Source organism: Colletes gigas, unplaced genomic scaffold, assembly GCF_013123115.1.
Source record: "Colletes gigas isolate AHSC1104 unplaced genomic scaffold, ASM1312311v1 Colletes_gigas_Sc00075, whole genome shotgun sequence".
Taxonomy (NCBI): domain Eukaryota; kingdom Metazoa; phylum Arthropoda; class Insecta; order Hymenoptera; family Colletidae; genus Colletes; species Colletes gigas.
In genome coordinates, this window is record NW_025106704.1 from 209,534 (window position 1) to 229,333 (window position 19,800).

General features: G+C 34.2%; 4 protein-coding genes across 5 annotated transcripts; 2 read left to right on the plus strand and 2 right to left on the minus strand.

Moving 5' to 3' along the window:
- Positions 1 to 1,464: 1,464 nt before the first annotated feature.
- LOC122403807 (ATP-dependent RNA helicase dbp2-like) lies at positions 1,465 to 9,821 on the minus strand. The gene is made up of 7 exons (XM_043407546.1): positions 9,698 to 9,821; positions 7,460 to 8,209; positions 6,820 to 7,253; positions 6,560 to 6,619; positions 2,376 to 2,606; positions 2,145 to 2,294; positions 1,465 to 2,012 (listed from the first exon to the last, which is right to left on the minus strand). The coding sequence occupies exons 1-7, from the start codon at positions 9,703 to 9,705 to the stop codon at positions 1,873 to 1,875; spliced, it is 1,773 nt and encodes a 590-aa protein (XP_043263481.1). The 5' UTR covers positions 9,706 to 9,821; the 3' UTR covers positions 1,465 to 1,872.
- Positions 9,822 to 10,374: 553 nt separating this feature from the next.
- Positions 10,375 to 13,092, minus strand: LOC122403808 (probable ATP-dependent RNA helicase DDX5). Of its 2 annotated transcripts, none has more exons than XM_043407548.1 (7): positions 12,847 to 13,092; positions 12,480 to 12,677; positions 12,182 to 12,419; positions 11,842 to 12,122; positions 11,246 to 11,739; positions 10,771 to 11,013; positions 10,375 to 10,706 (listed from the first exon to the last, which is right to left on the minus strand). In XM_043407548.1, coding segments are annotated over exons 1-7 (1,719 nt in total). In that variant the 5' UTR covers positions 12,849 to 13,092; the 3' UTR covers positions 10,375 to 10,443. The 2 variants fall into 2 exon arrangements, with proteins under 2 accessions (XP_043263483.1, XP_043263482.1); XM_043407547.1 differs by having other exon boundaries at positions 12,480 to 12,692.
- An 891-nt stretch (positions 13,093 to 13,983) lies between these two features.
- On the plus strand, positions 13,984 to 16,342 carry LOC122403803 (RNA-binding region-containing protein 3). Its single transcript, XM_043407542.1, has 5 exons — positions 13,984 to 14,075; positions 14,745 to 15,218; positions 15,276 to 15,798; positions 15,971 to 16,121; positions 16,183 to 16,342. The coding sequence occupies exons 1-5, from the start codon at positions 14,055 to 14,057 to the stop codon at positions 16,340 to 16,342; spliced, it is 1,329 nt and encodes a 442-aa protein (XP_043263477.1). The 5' UTR covers positions 13,984 to 14,054.
- Positions 16,343 to 17,236: 894 nt separating this feature from the next.
- LOC122403810 (DNA ligase 1-like) lies at positions 17,237 to 19,602 on the plus strand. Its single transcript, XM_043407549.1, has 5 exons — positions 17,237 to 17,500; positions 18,215 to 18,491; positions 18,551 to 18,822; positions 18,896 to 19,067; positions 19,138 to 19,602. The coding sequence occupies exons 1-5, from the start codon at positions 17,315 to 17,317 to the stop codon at positions 19,197 to 19,199; spliced, it is 969 nt and encodes a 322-aa protein (XP_043263484.1). The 5' UTR covers positions 17,237 to 17,314; the 3' UTR covers positions 19,200 to 19,602.
- Positions 19,603 to 19,800: the final 198 nt, after the last annotated feature.

The window sequence follows — 19,800 nt, forward strand, 5'->3', positions numbered from 1 at the left end:
ATCATGTTTTATACAAATATTTGCTATTGAAGTGTTACAGCGTGCGTGGTGGTACTGGCCAAGAGTGAACTCTCATTTTAATAAATTTTATTTGTTTACAAATTCTAAATATTTATTTTCTTGTTGCGGCTTGCTGTATGGAAGAATGGTAATCGAGATAACAGGAGTTCAGAAAAAAGGAATAGAGAGGGAAGCGTTTCTTAAATAGTATTTAAGACGACAACTTGTACAAAAACGACAGCTATAAAATTATACCGAAACTGATAGATACTACTAATATCGAAATAAGAATCGTATCGAGATTTGACTAATACCGAGAATAAATAATACCGAAACTGAAATACAAAATTTATATTTCGTTGCGATCTAAATTGGCAATCACGTCAGATCAACGCGACATACCATTCTTCGACGAGATGAAGGCACAGCGTGTATACATCCTCACTTCTGTGCAGTTCGCTGACTCACAGGTGTTGGTCGAAAACGGTCACGAAGATCGGTGACAGCCAATCACCGGACTGCAGCAAGAGTGGGGATGCAAACATGTTGTGCTTTCTTCTCGTGGGACGATACGTAACAATATGATTTAGGTACGTATGCAATGTATAACATTTCGTTTAATGTTTACTTTTCTAGAAAAGATAGAGAAACCGTTAATATGTTTAAAAAGTCAGAAGCAAAGACTGCATTCAAAGGCTCTCGAAGCTGCTGAATCATCGGAGCTCACGTACACGCGGCTGAGCATCAGAGTGTGTAAATGGAGGGACAGTTCCCTTATGACATCGGTCTGCTATCTGATAACAATTCTGTCACATCATTCTGTCTCACTACTTACAATTTCTAATCAGCTGTTCCCCCACTCCTCTATTCGATTAATCGGAACATCCGATTATTAATCGATTTTTATATACATTTTTCGAATTATTCTTATTCAATCGAATAATTTCTTTGAATAGTTATTATTTTTATATTTAATATATTATTACCATTAATAACATTTATTTTTTTATTGATTTGATTACTAAATTGATTATATAATCGATTATACGATTTAATTATTTACTACATTTTGTTGAATTGTTTGTAAAATAATTATTTATTAGTTAGCAAATTAGTGATACTATTTATTTGAATAAATAACAATTTAGTTTATGTATTTATTTATCAATTTATTTGATTATATAACCTATTATACAATTGTATTCGATACGTTCTCGAATTCTATTTAATTGAATATTTAATCCACACAATAATAATTATTTATTATCTATAACAAAATTACTACTAATATTCAAATAACAAAAAAATTTGTTCCAAAAATTTACCAATTTTTGTTTATTCAAACCATTTAGCAAATTATGAATTTCATTACGAATTATTATAAACAAAAAATTCCAATTTCAAAATGAAATTCAGTATTACGCATATATGTATATATTTATTAAATTCCATAAATGTACGATTATTACTTGACTCTAAGGACACATATATTACACAATAATAATTAATAATACACTTGCAGTGTCAGTGCAACGAAGAATGGAATACTTAATTATTTGTTAGACAACATTATACGATACAAAAATATTGGAATAATTTTAAAATCTGCAATGATTGCAATTCTAATTCAAATCGTGCCGATGAAATCAATTATTCATGTAATTATTCTAGAAACTGAAATGTTATCGCATTCTAATCGAAAACACGCAAAAGAAACTGGAATGAACGATAATAAATTCAAGCAATATTCTATTTGCATTCCACGCAAAAAGAATTCTATCACTGCTGTTTTCCTTGTAGTCACTAATACCTTTCGTGTTCTATTTCATCGTTTCGCTATATTACAGAATTCTTGATTAAGTTATTAAAGAATTAATAGCCGTTTTGTTGTCTATAATTGCTTCCGCCAGCTGTTCCACTCCCATAACAGCTTCCGTTTTGGCTGTAGCCGCTCGAGGTTCCGTAGCTGCTCTGCGAGAACGGTTTACTGCCATAACTTCCGCCTACGTTACCTAAACCGAAGGAAAATTAAGAATTAGATTGATAGAAAATTTTCCCCTTTTCTTCAATATTCTTCTATAACAAATTTTTCATCCCATAAATAAGCAAACTTCATCCCACAATAGTAAAAAGGAATTATTTACTACTGTTATTTCCATTCCATTTGTTCCCCCGGTCTCCGCCGCCGCTGCCCCTCTCAAACCTGCCTCTATCCCCTCCGTCCCGCCCCCCTCCGCGTGACCCTCTGGAGCCTCGACCACTTCCACCGCCGGAGCGCCCACCGTAACGCCCTCCTAAAAACAAATAAATTAAAATTAATTCACCAAAAAATTCTAAAGAAATAAAATTCGATATCTAAAAATAGAAAATTGTACTTTTGTAGATTCCTGGGTTCCTGGAGAGTTCGTAGAGCTTAGGGTTGACCACTTGTTTCGCTTCTTCGAGCACCTGAATCAGGTCACTGGCCTTGTGAGCATTTCCTGGTGTGAAAAATGCGTAGGCAGTTCCGGTTCGTTGCGAGCGTCCTGTGCGCCCTATACGGTGCACGTAGTCCTCGGAATTCGACGGGTAGTCCAAATTAATCACAAACTTAACGTCTTCGACATCTGTACAGCGTTAGAAATTAGGATAATCGCGAGCCTAAGTCCCTAAAGATTTGATTTGAAAATATCTAATCGCGTTTTAAGTCGATACGGTGGAATTTTAAGCTTATATTAGCGAATTATTGAATTTAAAGTGTAATTTTGCTAATAAGAATTTTTACAATTATGGACTTTTCAATTCCACCACAACTCTACTCATAGAAATCAATTTTGGGGGAGGGGGTTTTAAAACTTCCACTTTTCAATATGATTTCTATTGTTAACACTAGATTCAAGGACGTCGATTTCCTTTATTTTAGTTAAAAATCTTCTTTTTTTTTTTAGCGTTTTATTTCGTGACAATTGAATTGAAATTAAATTTTTAGTTTTTTTTTTTATTAAAATATATAGTCTCTCACAAGCGAATATTTCCGAAATTATTGACAATAGCGACAATAGGTAAAAGTTGTATGATTTCAAGGACCACATAATCTATTACAATTAAGTTTTTCCTAAATGGACGTGTAGAGGCCACACAAAGGTTAACTGTGTTTTCTAAAATGGAACGATATATTTTTAAATGCATCATTCAGCGCAACTTGTCATTCCCCGCACAAAAATACTGAACCACTTGTGATGAAAAACCACTAGTTTAGAAGATATTTCAATTTTAATATTGTGTGTCATTATTTATATTACAAGTGTAATATAAAAATTAAAATATCTTCCGCGTTAATCATTTTTTGCCAAAAAACAAACAGGACCTCCACATAGTCCTTACAGATCTATTTAAGAAAATTTTAATTGCATCAAGTTATATATTCCTTGAAACCATACTGTTTTTTCAAACATTATTTCCTATCGATAATAATTTCCAAGATATTTGATTAATTTAAACGATTCACCTTGTATCAACTAAGTTTTCAATTATTTATCAATTCTATCGCTTCCCAAATCATCGGCACTAAATTTCCAAGACACCGATCACTCAGATCTTTGTCAAAACCCTTCACAAGACTGACACATAAAAACACAATTTTCCGTCGATGTGGAATATACATATATTCCAATTCCATCGATGGAATTCGAGTAAATCGTTAGCAATCTATGTTTGCAACTGAATTTTGGAACTGTGGAATCAAATCGACTTGGGATTCCTTAAATCTGGCGTGGATTATGAATTTGGTAATTCCACCAGCGAACCATGGGGACCAACTTTTTGTGTCATTGGTCTGTTCATACTATAACTTTTCAATCATTCATCAACTCTATTGCCCCCCCACATTATCAACACTAGATTTCCAAGACACTGAACGCTCTAATCTTTACGGAAACTCTTCCGCAGGCTGATGTTTACATTCTAACGGAATATTCTTTCAATCCAGGATATATATTCTAGTTCCATCGATGGAATTCAAGTAAGTTACTAGTACACAATGTTTGTGACTGAATTTTGGAACCATGGAACCGAATCGACCGGGGTTCCTTAAATCTAGCGTGGATTGTAAGTTTGGTAATTCCACCGGTAGACCAGAAATAGCAACGTTTCAGTGTGTTAATTACCTGTTTGTTGCCAAAGGCTGGAAAAATAGATTTTGGAAATGTAGAGGGAATCAGAGCTCAGATGGTTCTCATTCTCGGTTTAGAATTTACACCGAAATCTCCCCCTGCTACCAAAGTATGGACGTTTCCCGTCCACGTTGATTAACAAACTTAATTAACACTTAATTGATTTTCTTATTTTTTATCAGCGACCGATGTGTGAATTAGGCTTTTTTTCATTCTGGTTTCCATACTTTGGGACCGTGGCAGGTGCGGAGAGTGTAGGGTTTCTATTTTTTGTGGCACATCGAGGCACAGCGTGTGGTTAGCTTGTTGCACGGGGACTGATGACAACAGCAGTCACGCCCCATATTCAATTTATTATTCCATAAGCAACCTCTCCAGAGTTCTTATCATTGATAAAACTCCGTCGCATGTGCCTCTGAAAACACATAGAACAGCACGTTAATACCAGACTGACACAACTTCTATTTTTTTTATATATATATATATATATGTATATATAAAACAACCTACTGTTAGATTCCTATACATACTTACCATGGGTTGGATAAGCCTGAAATATTTTCACTTGCTTTTCAAAACTTTATTGATTTGACAATTTTAATAATATAGTATGTTAATTCAATAATTTTACTGTCGAAGTCTGTTGATTCAACAATATTAATGATACAATCGCAGAAACCTCACAATTTTAATAATAAACTCTGCAAATTCAATAATTTTTAGCTAAATTGCAAGACCTTTTTTGAAGCTTTTGGAAAGGATAGAGGAGAAGAAAGCAAGTGAAAATCCACCTAAGTTACTGATTAAACTACCATTTGAGTCCTCTTAGTATTGTCAGGCTGAAAAGATTAGAATATTATTAATTCCTCCTGGAACGGCATGTTCTTTCCCAGGGAATTTAAGCTTGAACACGTGGGAACATGTTCGCTGGCCATTCATTGCGCACTGGATGAATTAAACTATTTAATTCGCTGCCACTATCCTTTCAAACTATGCTCAGAAGCCTATGGAGTCAAGTATAGTAAATTCTTCGAGATTCCGTATTACCCGTGGTGCTTTGAACTTTACGGTAAAAATATTTCCTTCTTAAGGGGGTATTCTAACGTGGTGAACCTTTGAAAAAATCAATTTCCGTTTTTTTTACATTTTCTTAAAGAATATAATTTGGAAAATAATATTTGCAAATCTTTATGCTTGAACTACTAAAATTAACGAAATTATGACTGTTTAAAGGACGTGATGATCAACACTATTGTTACAGAGATACAAAACTTTAAAAGCGTCTTTCTTGAAACTATGTTTATCAGAAGAACGGTATCCATTGACCAATTGGCTTAAAATGTTAGGTGCACGTTCAGTACATGTGTAACTATAGCCCATACCAGAATAAACCCAAAATGTTTATTTTTTTATCTTTCTTTAGCTCTCCGAAATTTAAAATTTTTAAAAAAACGAAAAAATCGATCACAATGTCACATTTGAGTCTAACTTCAAAGGGTTGCCGTATTTTTATTTATCGATTTTTTTCTTTTGTTCTACTATTAGCTATAGCCAAATTCATACTAATTAAAACAAAAACAGAATGACCGAAATATGAATACCGTGAGACGACCTTTTTTTTAAAGCGACTATGTTTGACAGTATGCAGTGTCACTAAAATATGTATAAATAAATCTTGTAAATTCGACTGTAAAAGGTGTCATAGTTTTTTTGCAGAAAATTCTTCAAGAAAGTTTAAAAAATGCACTTGGTAATACTAGAGTACCCTCTCTTAAGACATACATATATGAAACGTAACAGCAAAGAAAAGAAGATATGCAATTAAACAAAAATCTACAACTTTGTTTTTTTCAAAAGATTAATAAACTTCCATTGAATTAAATAATTATATAATTAAATCGAAATAGATGTACAATACTATACTATCAAAATGTTTTTCATGAGTTTATTCCATGATTTTTCCATCGATTCTTCCGTATTATACAAGTTTTCCATTATCCGAGATAGTCTCGGTCCACATTATCTCGGATAATTGAGATTCTACTGTACAATAAAGACTGCATAAGCAACTAAACATTCCCAGTTATACTTTTTAAAATTGAATATTTTGTTCTGAGGTTTTCCAACCAGGATTGTGAAAAAAAATTGTAAAATTGGCCTCAGAAGCTCCATAATTAATACAATAATGACTTCGTAGGCAACTGAAGTTTTTAATTCAAACCGAAATGAAAGAAACCTTCGACTTACAAAAGAATAATCTTCTGTAGTTCACCCAGTGTACAAATTAAGTCTCCGTTTCCTTCACAAAGTACTGTCGATCAGTCTGGCACATGCCGTCGTTGCCACATAACTCGATGAAACAACCATCGCAGCCTGACCCTTACACTCTATCACTAGCGGATTCTCACCTAAGCCCCTCGCTGCTACATCTGTCGCCACCAAGATTGCTGACCTGCTGTTCCGGAACTCTGCACATACAAATTTCCCGCTCATAAATCTTCGTAAACCTTTCTAAAACTTATGATTCAATACGTAGTTTCTTAAATCCTAAAAACCCTTCAAAATCCATAAAAACTGTTAGAAAGTTACGATTCAATATGCAGTCTCTTTAATCCTTAGAAACCCTTAGAACCCCTTAGAAATCTTTGTAAACATTTAAAAAACTTACGATTCAATACGTAGTCTCTCTCCTGCTGACTTTTATCACCATGGATTCCAATTGCTTGCCATCCGTACCTATTAATGGCTCTTGTAATATCATCAACCTTCCTTTTGGTTTCCACAAAAATAATAGTCTTGTTCTCTGGTTCATTAGAAATCTCTTCCAATAGTTTCATAAGTTTTCCTTCTTTTTCATACTCCTCGCAGACATCTACGATTTGGAGAATATTATGATTTGCAGCCAATTGCAGTGATCCAATATTTATTTGTATGTAGTCGGTGAGGAATTCTTCAGCTAGGTTTCGAACTTCTTTGGGCCAGGTTGCAGACCACATAAGAGTCTGACGATCGGGTCGAATTTGTTCAACAATTTTTCTGATCTGCGGCTCAAAACCCATGTCCAGCATCCTATCCGCTTCATCCAGAACCAGATACGTACACCTAGAATTATTAATCGCAATGATAGAAGCTAAGCAAAGTTTTTAGTTAAACGCAAAGAAAGCTACCTAGAATATTCATTGCAATTGTAGAAGCTTGGGAAATCTAGGGAAAACTTGCAAAAATTTTTCTTTGTAAAGAGAACTACCTACAATACTAATCCAACACACTTGAACTTGCTTAATCTAGTTATTCCCAAAGAAAACTACCTCCGTAGGTTGGTGGTTCCCCTTTCAAGGAAGTCGATGAGCCTCCCAGGAGTAGCAATGCAGATCTCCACCCCACGCTCCAAATCCCTAGCTTGTGGACCCTTGGGGGCCCCCCCAAAAATACAAGTATTCCTCACTTGTGAAGACACCCCAAAATCTGAAGCAACCTGCTGAATCTGTTGGGCCAGTTCCCTCGTTGGGGCCAGGATCAGAGCTATAGGCCCATCATTTCTATTTAATCTAGGCTGATTATTTATGTGGACAATAGCTGGCAGGATGTAGGCCAGGGTCTTTCCTGACCCCGTCTGCGCGATTCCCACCATATCTCGACCAGAAAGAGCAATTGGCCAACCTTGGGCCTGAATAGCAGTCGGTTCCCCGAACCCCTGTCTTCTAATTTCATTTAAAACATAGTCTGGGAAACCGCCCTCTTCAAAGAAGATATTTGGGCTCGGGAGGTTGGTACCTTTGACAGTTATTTCCTTGTCAGAGCGGTAAGCTTCTACTATGTGAGGACTTCTGGTTGTAACATTTGGGTGAGGTTGGTAGAAATCTTTTCTGAAGGGCTGGAGGGTGCTCATGTCCCAGCGCGGTTTGCGGAGACGTTCTCCTGGTTGACGGTTTTTGAAGTTGGAGAAGGAGGGGTTCGAGTCGCGGGAGGGGAAGCGACCATCGCGAGAAAATCGTGCGCCTCCGCGGGAGCCACCGCCGCCGCCTCTTCTGTCACCACGCTCGCGGTCTCTGTACGCCCTGAAAGAATTTTAAGAGATTATAAAGGGTATTATTTTTTTTTGTTTCTTTTCTTTTTTTTTGGGAGGGGGGGAGGCTTGATGAGGAGTTTGATTGGAATAGGATAGTTTCATTTGTTTTGGATAAAAAGGGAATGTAATTGTAAGGGAATATTTTTATTACTCCAAACTTAGTGAAATTTAACTGAAAAACATTTCTCTAGTTGTATTCTTTTCCAACTCACATAATTTTCCTCAATTCCTGTTCTACAATACAAAACATTGAAAAACTTACTTGTTGCAATGTACAAAATATTTTATTTGAGACAATTACTTAAAAAACACACTCAACAAAATAATCGATCATATTTTGCAAATAAATATTTCACAAACTGGAAGTAAATTGGTTGCAATACAGAATATTAATATAATAAATATCGAAACTGTTCTTTTCAATAGTAACCTATTCATCAATTATTTAATCAATATTAATCGAAATATCAAATTTAAATCTAGTATTAATTAAAAAATAAAATTGTTCATATTAATAAAAAATAAGCTACAAGTTTTAAATACAGTGAGTAACAAAAATATTCTGATACTGGGGTATACATAGATTTATTCATTTATACCTTATTTGTTTGCGAATAAAATCAATTTATTCTTTTTCCATATGATAAGTCATTTATTAGATATATATACATTTTTTTAAAGAATTTTATTAACATTATACTTTAATTGACAATAACTGAAAAGGTATATCATTATTGTGTTACAAAAATATTCTGACATTTGTATATTTCTATAGATAATTCATTCTAAAAACAGTTCTAAATTTTATCAGGATAATGACCATAAGTACAAGAATTTTTATTTTATAATTATAATGCATTGATGTAGTAGATGCAACATGAATTTGCGGAATGAATCACATCGTAGAATAAGAATAACACTTATAAACTCCAAAAATGAACTTAAAAAAATTACAAAAATAATGGAAATGTAGTAGTCCAGATTTTTTGACAAAAATAGTTTCCAGTATACCAAAACATTTAAGACATATCACAATAGCGAAAGGGTCATACTACAAAATATTAAGTTGATTTATATCGCTACCCGGAACATTCAAATCATCATTTTCTTTAAATGTATCTGAATATTTTTGTGACCCAATAATGATGTACCTTTTCAGTTATTGTCGATTAAAATATAATGTTTATAAAATTGTTAAAAAAGAATTTATACATTTTATAACTCTAATAAATGACTTATTACATGAAAAAAGAATAAATTGATGTTATACATGAACAATTAAGCCATAAATATATAAATCTATGTATACTCTAGTGTTTGAATATTTTCATTACTCGTTGTAATTATTATCACTTCTTCGATTAATTTGAAACAATATGGAGGAGAGACAGTCACAGAAAGACACTAAACGTCAACACGAAATAATCGAAACATTTAGAAAAATTACCCAAAATTAATACAAAATTAATCAACTTACATTCTCATTAAAGTGTCTGAAGTTTCTTAGGTTGTGAAAATTCGGTCAATTTTCCTTAAAAACCAACTTTTCGCCAAGGAAAAATCGAGAGAAAACCAGAACAGCTCTCACGATCCAAAATGGCTTCGTCAAACAACTGTCATGGCGTCTATAGACGCCTCAAAAAACCCAAACACATAAAAAAAAAACAATATTCCCTTAAAAACCTAAACAATAATTTTTAAAAATTATTTCCTCCCTTTTCAACTCCCTTAATAATTAAAAATTAAATTAGAAACATAAGGCACCGGAAGTCGATAGTATTAGCTCGAAACGGAAGCAAACTATCGAAAGAATCGATAAAATAACACATTCGATTATCGAAATCGACTTAAAATAATTTAAATTTTACTTTTTAAACAAGTACAAAATATTATAATTAGTATTTTAATAAATAAAATTTAATTATCGAATTTCTAAAATTCGAATTCAAATTTTTTTTTTTTTAGACAATTATAAAATATTATAATTAGAATTTTTATTTAATGCTTAACAAAATACAATTTAATTACAATAATTTCCTTTTGCTTAAACATTTACACAGAGAACTAAAAATAATATCCGTACGATAATAAATTCAACAAATTCCACTGGAAAAGACTATAATTACACTATATAATACTTCTTTGGTTGTTTTGGTGAACAGAAATTCTCTATCGACACTATTCAATACAAACTTTATCGCTCCAACGATAGCAAACACAATTTCAATAAGTTATTCCTCGATATTGATAGGCATTGGCATAATTGTCACCCCCTGCGTAGCTTTGTGTCACGCTATTCTGTGCATAGGACCTCTGTGTGGTGTATCCGTAGCCCGCATTCTGATTTATCTGCTTCGTATTCCCGTAACTACCATAATCTGATCCGGAATAGTTATTTGCAGTCGATTGGTAAGTCCCACGACCTCTTCCTCTTGAAGATCCTCTTCGTCCAATGTTTCTATCGCTTCCGACAAAACGTTTCCCACCTAACACCATAAAAAAAATACACAAATACCATAAAATTCGAATCGGAGGTATGGAAAATCTTACTTCTGGTACCAAAGTTCCCTGCTTTGGCCAATTCTGCCATTTCTGTAAGTCGTGGATTGATATTTTGGCCAGCTTCTTTTAGAACTTCAATTAAGTCGCCTGCGTGTTTCATATTGTGGCTAGTAAAGAAAGCATATGCTGTTCCGGTCTGTCTTCTGCGGCCTGTACGACCGATCCTGTGAATGTAGTCCTCTGATGATGAGGGATAGTCGAAATTTATCACATACTTCACATCATCCACATCTGCAAATAGTTATTAGAACAATGAAAGAAACGCTGGAATTTGGAATTCAACTTAATCGCTAACATATGTTGTTAATTTCGCTGATTTTAGAATTCAATTAATTTACTAACAATAATTGTCAATTTCTATTTTAGAATTCAATTCGATTGTTATCATTGTTAATTCTAAATGATCTACGAACCTATATAAAAAGAAAGAAAAACTTTTGAATCAAACAAAAAACCTACGAACCCAATCCCCTGGCAGCAACGTCAGTCGCAACCAAGATCGGAGCTCTTCCGCTCTTGAACTCCTGCAGCACGTGATCTCTTTCTTGCTGGTTTTTGTCTCCATGGATACTCAGTGCCTGCCAACCATCCCTTCTAATATTTCTAGTGATATCATCCACCTTCCTCTTTGTCTCCACAAATATGATGGTCTTGTTTTCCTTCTCGTTTCCAATTTCCTGCAACAATCTATAAAGCTTCGAGTCCTTCTCGAACTCCTGGCAAACGTCTATGATTTGGATGATATTATGATTGGCAGACAGAGTTAGGGAACCAATGTTTAGGTGCATATAGTCTGTCAAAAAGTCCTCAGCTAGCGCTCGAACCTCTTTGGGCCATGTAGCAGACCACATCAGTACCTGCCTGTCCGGTCGAATTTGTTCAATTATTTTTCTAATTTGAGGCTCGAAACCCATGTCCAACATCCTGTCTGCCTCATCCAGAACCAGGTACGTACACCTAAATTATTCATTCAACATCACAAAACTTGCAAAAGATTCAAATTGATTCAAATTCTTTGCTCAATACCTCAAAGTTGTAAATTGTATCAATTAGTCATACCTGCGTAGATTCGTAGTTCCCCTTTCGAGAAAGTCAATGAGTCTCCCAGGTGTAGCAATGCAGATTTCCACGCCACGCTCCAAATCATGGGCTTGTGGGCCCTTCGGAGCTCCACCAAAGATACAAGTATTCCTCACTGAAGCTGTTTCTCCAAAACAATTGCAAACTTCCTGAATCTGTTGTGCTAACTCTCTTGTTGGAGCGAGGATCAATGCAATTGGTCCATCACCATTTGTAAGGCGTGGTTGATGGATAATGTGAACGATTGCAGGCAAAATATACTGAAACCAAACCCTCAATCATAGATCTGAATCAGAATTTAACGACTTATTTCACTTACTCCAAGGGTTTTACCAGATCCAGTTTGTCCAATTGCCACTAAGTCCCTGCCACTGAGGGCTATGGGCCATCCTTGAGCCTGGATTGCTGTTGGTTGAGTGTAACCTTGTTTCCGGATCTCATCAAGCACGTATCCAGGGAAATTTCCTTCCTCAAAGTATTGGATTGGGTTTGGGACATCATCACCTTTCACAGTTATCTCTGCATTCTCCCGGAACTTGCTTACCTCCTCCTTGGACCTACCACAATGCGTCACATGAAGATTTCTTAATGAAATCACAGAGTTTAAACTCATTCACCTGTTGCGGACTGCTGGATGCTCCACATAGAAGTCTTTGCGAAGAGGTTCTAAGACCCGCACATCCCAATTTACTTTCCTTAGCGTTCCACCAGGCTGTTTGCCCTTGACACCACCACGAGGGTTACTGGGAGTCCCTCGACCACGTGTAGGAAATCTATGGAGCTCGCCTCGCCCACCACGGCGACCCCTGTGCTCCCTATCGCGATTAAACCTGAATGCATTATGTTTTGTTTAGGGTTTTTGTGAATCTTTTGTGTGAGGATTGGATATTGTGGATTGTGTGTTGAGTATTGTGTGGGAAATGGATTTTAGATTGTAGAATTTTTGAGTTTTTAATATGGAATTTGTATTTATTTGAGACTTACATTTTTGGAAATCTTCAAAAAAGATTATTTTCGCTTTGTGGTTGATTCGACGGGAACCAATCAATAGTTTAGAACCACTGGATAGTAGAATGGCCACTTGTATTGGGAAACGACGATATATCGAGTTTCTCCGAGGGAGAATTTTCGTGATTCAAGACACAAAATTGGAAATTAATGGATTAGATTGTAGAATTTTATGGTCCGTAGCTTTAAACTTGCCGGTTATGATTCGGGGGATCAAACTGACAAGTGAACTTCCGAAAGTAGTTCCGTGTAAACTGTTTCCATGACAGCGTCGGCGGAGTAATACCGGAGAACCATGTTGGATTGTTTGTGGGAATTGATGGATGGTTTTTAATGAAATCTTTTTACGTAAGGTTTTTAGGAATAAACAAGACGATTTATTTAAAATAATTAAAAAGATTTATTCGAGTAAATCTTGTCATTATTCGAATGATTTATTTCAAGATTTCTACGACTCGCCAAACATTCAATAAATATTTCTAAGATTTCCAAGCCTAATAAGACTATCAAGATTATTAAGATTTCCAAGGGCTTCAAAATTTTCAATAGTTTTAAGATTTTCATGATTTTTAAGACTATCAATAATTTCAAGATTGTTTCCAAGATTTTCAAGACTTTCCAAAACTGTTAAGACTTCCCAGTTTTGGAAGTCATAAAAATCTTGAAAAAATCTTTAAACTATTGAGAGTCTTAAAAATCTTGGAAATTTTGAAACTATCGTAAGTTTTGAAAATTTTTTAAATCTTAAAAGGAAGATTATTTCTCAGATTTCCAATCTTTCCAATAGTTCTTAAATTCAATTAACATTTGGAACATCTTTAAACTTCAAAGTCCCATTACTATATATAAATAATAACAGAGGCTTATATCACATAAATAGACAAATAGATAAACGATTAAGTAAACAATAACCGATCTTCAAATTCTCTGACCACCTCCAAACTTAAAAAAAAATCCAACTTAAAATTACAAAAATTAAAAGAAGAACTAAAGCATACATCCATCTAAATTAAATATAGCGGTAATTTCATAATCTTCAGCTGCTTTCTCCACCGCTCCGCTATGGTCTATAGTAAATTCATCGTTACTATTGTTGCTCTTGATACGCTCAATTTTGTGTAATCTAACCACACTGTTCTAGTGTTTCTCCATTTTCATTATTTACCGAGTACAATAATTATAAAATGTCGAATGAAAAAGCACACGTAATTTTATATTTTTCAATAATTGTTAACAAAATGACTATTTTTCTTTTGTATATAATTGTTAATCTATGATTATTTATATCCAGCGGTTCCTAACTCTTCGTAACAATCCGGTTATATTCCAATTCTTAAAATTGAAAACCATCTTTTAAAATCAGTCAAATAAATATTAATCCTAATCTATGTCAAAAATGAACAACAAGACTTCATTTTTTACTAAGTTGACTTCATTTAGACTCTTAAGACTTTTAGTGTAAATTGATTACGAGTTTATAATATTAAATAAATAAATTAGAAGCCCGGTAACTTAGTTACAAAATCAATTTTCTTAAACGATCGTGCAATAGAATAGGATTTTTCCAATTGCTATGGTTAAAATGTATCAAAAATACAATTATTGCACTTTAACAAAATATTATCATCGTTCAAAACTTTTTGATCGTAGGATTTAAAACACTTCAACTTTGTCTTTGTTGTGCTTTAATAAAGTTTTATTATTGGTCAAATTTTCCAAAGTTTCTAATATCTCCATATATATCCCAAATAACTTTGCAAACCATAAACTATGACTTAGAAAACACCAATTTATGCCATATCTATATTTTCCTTTCTTGTTTCTTTTAACATACAATTCTACAAGCGTTGAACCATATTTTCACCACATTTCAGATTTCAGACACCCTAAGAATCCTGCATCTTCCACCAGAGTTATCTGATGCCAGGCGCAGTGAGCTCCTAAAACGTTATGGAGCTCTCAAAACCCAAACCCTGAGGCCCTCTGCTAAATACACTGTTACATTTGCAAAGTTTCCATCTCAAAAAGCAGCTACCGAAGTGTTATTGCGTCTTCACCAACTAAACATTGGAGGCCAATATTTAACTGTAGAATTTGCCTGGAAATTCATGACAATAGAAAACACTAACAAAATTAGTGACAAAGAAACTTCCACACAAGAAAATAAGAACGAACCAATTAGTAAATCAAACTTTCAAGCTTTTCTGCAAAAACTAAATGCATGGACAAATCAGGCATTTGCTCAACCTCCTCCGCCAAATATTCAGTACAAATATCTTCCACCGACAAAATCAACATTGACGAGGATAGCCATACAGTTGTTAAAGGAACCAGCTTTCTACACTCAGGTAAATAAATTAAATTAAGTTTGTAAACATGTATTCGATCTATGATTCCTTTAATAGGTTCTCCATTTGATGAACAGAATGAACCTTCCACCACCTTTTGAGGACTTAGAATCAGAGTTTCCGCAGCTCAAAGAAGCATATGATATGGAAAAATATAATATTTTCACAAATCAGAGTTCGTGCGAGGAGTCTGAAATAGAATCGGAGGGGGAAAGCTCAGTTTTGGAAATAGTTCCTGTGAAAATGAAGCGAAGCGCAAAGCATTTAAAGATCCCAAAATTTGTGAACCCTGCAAAGCGAGTTGCAACAGCAAGCTCAAAAGTTTTGAAGCGGGAAGATCTATTTGAACCAGTACAGATAACAGAGGCAAAGAATTTGAAGATTGAATTGAGGACAGAGAATTTGGGAGATGGTCCAAAGATGGAGGACAGTGATAAGAGGGAAAATGTTGCGGATGGAGGATTTGGGTTGATGTTTCCAGTTAATAGAAGTTTGGATGATGGAAACGAAAGTAACGAAGAGGTTCGATTGGAAGTTATTGAGTCAAAAGAGCTGGCGGATAATAGGATTTCTGCAAATGGTGAGAATTGTTTTTTAATCTTATATTTAAAACGTTAATATGAGAATCGAGAGAAAGTTTTTGTTTTATTTCTTGGGTTTTATATTAATTGATAACTGTTTCATCAATAGTTGCTAGACCATTGATATTAGAATTGGAAGAAAAATATCAAATGATTTTGTTTTCGTTTTAGATCAACGATTGCTTCCAGTATTTAAAAACTACCACCCTGGGAAACCGTCGAATAGATTATATATAAAAAACCTTGCAAAACAAGTCGAAGAGAAAGATCTTCACTTCATTTATAGGAAATATTTGGTCCCTGGACTGAAAACTGAGTTTGAGTAAGATTGTTTGAAAAATAGTGATATATTCGAATAATTTGCGTAATGATGTTTGTTTTAGGTATGATGTGAGACTTATGCAAGAGGGACGAATGAAGGGGCAGGCTTTCGTGACTTTGCAGAATAAAGAACAGGCACAGATGGCTTTGGATGAAACGAACGGGTTTATTTTGAAAGATAAACCTATGGTTGTCCAATTTGCGAAACCAACAAAGTTTTAAATATTATATAAATTGTATATAATTTCATGTATTAGAAAATAGAAATATTTTTTTAATAAAATTGGAGTTTTGATCCATTTTTTCTGTAATTAGAAATTGTTTTAAGAAATTAGCCTAATTCAGCCTAAGAAGTATTTACAATGGCATGCTGTTCAAATACAGATTGAATACTTTATACAAAAATTCCCATTCAAATTCAATAAATAACAGAAATCATTTAAACAAAATTTTTACCACAAAAATTTCTATAACAATTTCAACCAATTATTTTAACATTCTTTTCTACCCTCGAAAAATAATAATTACATACAAAATTTACTATTTTCTATTTCAATCATAAAATTTTAACACTCTTTCTACCAGTCTTTTATAATACTGTTTAAAATTCCAAAGCTCAAACTTATTTTCTTAAGATTATTTACTTTCTAAATAAATACGAAATTTCTATGAATTATAAAATTTATACAACACTAATAATATTTTAACAATAACATAAGTAAATACATACCGTAAATAAGTAAATTTAATTATTCAAACTCGAATATTAATTTTGTATTAAAAAAAAACACCAATTTTCCAAATATATAAATCTTTCCAAAAACAATAAAATTTTTAAATATAAAATCGATTCCGGACAACCTAGTCAAATTCACAATTTTTAAATATTAAATATCACAGAATTTTGTACTAAATTCTTTAATTATGGTGTGTAACATTCTTAATTTAATTAATAATATATCAAAATAGTAATATTTTTACGAGTATTAATCTCCGAAGGGAATTTACAAAATATTTTGGAAAATTTCGAAGTATGGGAGAACAATGGCGGCTTGACATGCGCAGTGGCGTGTCAGAGCCGCGTCAGCGACAATTTGGACTCAGTAGTTCGCGGACCATCCGTTAGGGAGCAATGTGCCGTGCATCTAGTGGGAACTCGTAGCTTTTTCCGTCATCTCCGTCGGTTTCGTCGTGATGGACGTCAACCAGCTGCTCCAGCACTCACAGTACGCGCTGCCCGTGGGCGTCGTCCTCCTCTGCGCAATCCTGGTTTTTGTTTTCGGCTTCAAAAAGGCCGAACAACCACCATTTGCACAACTATCTGCTGGCGGCGACGTGGACCGAAAAATTGCAAAAAAACGCACCAAAATCAAAGAAAAGGTTAGTTCATATGATTAAAATCAATTAAATTTATTTATATTTTACCGATTGATCGATTTGAATTCCGATTTATTTGATAGTTTTATTGATTATTCCATATTTTAGGTTTCCATATGGTTCCAGGAATCATGTATCGAATATCTCAAATCTTTGTAGTTTAAATTGAGCTTTTTTTGAGTCTATGGTTTTTATATTTTTTGATCGTTTTGTGGGTACTTGTTGAATCTTTAGGAATTTTAATTTGAGTCGATGAAAGAAGTTTAATTGATAGGCTTTCATATATCAAACGCTATTTTCTCATTGTTTTAGTGAAACTTTGACTCTTTCAAGACAATTTTACAATTTATTATAAGCTTAATTTAATTTGTAGGCCAGATAAATATTTATATTTTTGTTCATAGAAGCTCCATCTGAATTTCAATGGCAACAAACTCCATTTTTGCCAGTCTTTCTATCATACTTTGGCTCTTCTGAAATGAATTTGTGAATCATTGGAAGCTTAATTTAGATTCTGAACTGGGAAAATATTTATATTCTCACCCATCAAAGTCATATTAATAAATTTTATACCATCAATTTTCATTTTCTACTTTTTTGGCCAATCTTTGACTCTTTTGAGGCAAATTTGCAATTCCCCTATTGACAAACAGAAACTTTAAAAATTATTCCAACTCAAGTCAATGGTAGTTTTTTATATAAATATTCATATTTCAGAGGTCTGCCAATGGTCAAATAACATCAGAGAAACCAAGTTCATTGAAGAAGACCCTCTTCTCTAAGACAGAGTCTTTAAAAAAGTCTGTATCCAAGTCAGAGGACATTGAAGGAAAGTTAAAAGAACACAAACAAGACAATGAAAGAATTTCTGCTGTCAAAAAGGATAAAGAGGTCTCAGTAGCGAAGGTTGGGAAAGAAAACAGGGCAGAGCAGGCAAAGAACAAGAAGAATTTGAAAAATCTGTTTCAGGAGAAGCCAGTAGACTTTGACGAAGGTATTTATTAAAAGAATCATAGAATCTTCAAGAAATAATTCTTCTAATTTGGAATTTAGGAGACTGGGAGCAAGCTTATTCAAGGAAGGAGAAGAAAAATAAGAAGAAGGAGGAAGAATCTCCCTCAAAGAAGTCTAAGAAGACTGCCAAGAAGGCAGATCTGATCAACGAAGCTGTTGCAAAACAGAAAGATCCAGAAAAAGTAGAAATTAAAGATAAGGTAGCAAAGGAGACAGAGAATAAAGAATTGAAGGAAAAGGATACTAAGGAAATTATTCTCGTACCAATTTCTAATGAAGAAATCAAAGAAAAGGACAAAGATGAAGTTAAGGTAGCCTGAAATTGTCAAAACTTGTTCCAATTTATAATGTAGTATCATCATATATAGAAATTTTGGTTTTTAGGTTGAAAAGTTGGAAAAAGAAGAGAAGAAGAAGTCAAAAAAGGTAAAGAAGGTTCCAGAGAACGAAGGCGCAATAATAGGGGAGAATAAACCGAAAGATGAAGACAGTGCGGAGGATTCTAAGGTTCCACAGAGTCAGGAAAAGCCTGGTGCAGTTTTTGACGAGCTTGGAGGTAACTATTCCCTGTTACAATAATTTCGTGCATTGGAAACTTGTCGATATTCTTGGGAATTGTGTGACAGATGTGTGGACAGAGGCTAAACCACAGAAGAAGAGTAAAAAGAAGGCCCGTAAGGACAATTGAAGACGATCGAACCATCAGAGCGACCAAACTGTTTCTTTTTGTACATAATAGCCTGCGCAGCGGGGAACAGTCTCCACAGACACAGCGATAGTGTTTTGGGAAACCTATTCGCAGCGACAGAGTCCTGCATATACATACAATGGTACTTACGAGTCCTGTGTTTGAGAAGGAGACGTCAGGGGTAAAGTTTGGATCGATTGAGCGTATTCAATCGAGAGAAATATTTTCTTATACCGGAGTTTAGTATGCTTCGTAAGAGACTAGATAATAGTTCGTTGTGCTGAAGCATTCACTGAGTGAATCTGTGCCAAGAAGGGTACGAGAGAAAGTAATTGTGATGGTTTATATTTTGTTGGAGTTTGGATTATTGATGGACGGTAGAAGATTTAAGTTGGTGGCTTTCAACCATATGATTCCAATTTGAATTCCATTGATTGAGTGTTTGTTTGAAAATACAATAGTGCCCACTTAAGTGTCCGCGCTCAGGACCGGTCGCGATCACTTAAGAGGGTTACTTCTCAGAATTCAACAGAGATAAGGAAATTGGATAAGTGCGAGCGAGATACAATAGCTGGCACTCGAAATCATATACCTACATATA

Coding starts and splice junctions, on each gene's coding strand:
- LOC122403810 (XM_043407549.1), top strand. CDS start 17,315: ATGGACGTCAACCAGCTGCTCCAGCACTCACAGTACGCGCTGCCCGTG. Junction 18,492..18,550: donor GCCAGTAGACTTTGACGAAG/GTATTTATTAAA, acceptor TTTGGAATTTAG/GAGACTGGGAGCAAGCTTAT. Junction 19,068..19,137: donor AGTTTTTGACGAGCTTGGAG/GTAACTATTCCC, acceptor ATTGTGTGACAG/ATGTGTGGACAGAGGCTAAA.
- LOC122403808 (XM_043407547.1), bottom strand. Junction 11,740..11,841: donor GGAACTACGAATCTACGCAG/GTATGACTAATT, acceptor TGAATAATTTAG/GTGTACGTACCTGGTTCTGG. Junction 11,014..11,245: donor CGTTGCTGCCAGGGGATTGG/GTTCGTAGGTTT, acceptor AACTATTTGCAG/ATGTGGATGATGTGAAGTAT.
- LOC122403803 (XM_043407542.1), top strand. CDS start 14,055: ATGTCGAATGAAAAAGCACAC. Junction 15,219..15,275: donor AACCAGCTTTCTACACTCAG/GTAAATAAATTA, acceptor TTCCTTTAATAG/GTTCTCCATTTGATGAACAG. Junction 15,799..15,970: donor TAATAGGATTTCTGCAAATG/GTGAGAATTGTT, acceptor TTTTCGTTTTAG/ATCAACGATTGCTTCCAGTA.
- LOC122403807 (XM_043407546.1), bottom strand. Junction 2,607..6,559: donor TGTAGCAGCGAGGGGCTTAG/GTGAGAATCCGC, acceptor AACGCTGTACAG/ATGTCGAAGACGTTAAGTTT. Junction 2,013..2,144: donor ATGGAATGGAAATAACAGTA/GTAAATAATTCC, acceptor CCTTCGGTTTAG/GTAACGTAGGCGGAAGTTAT.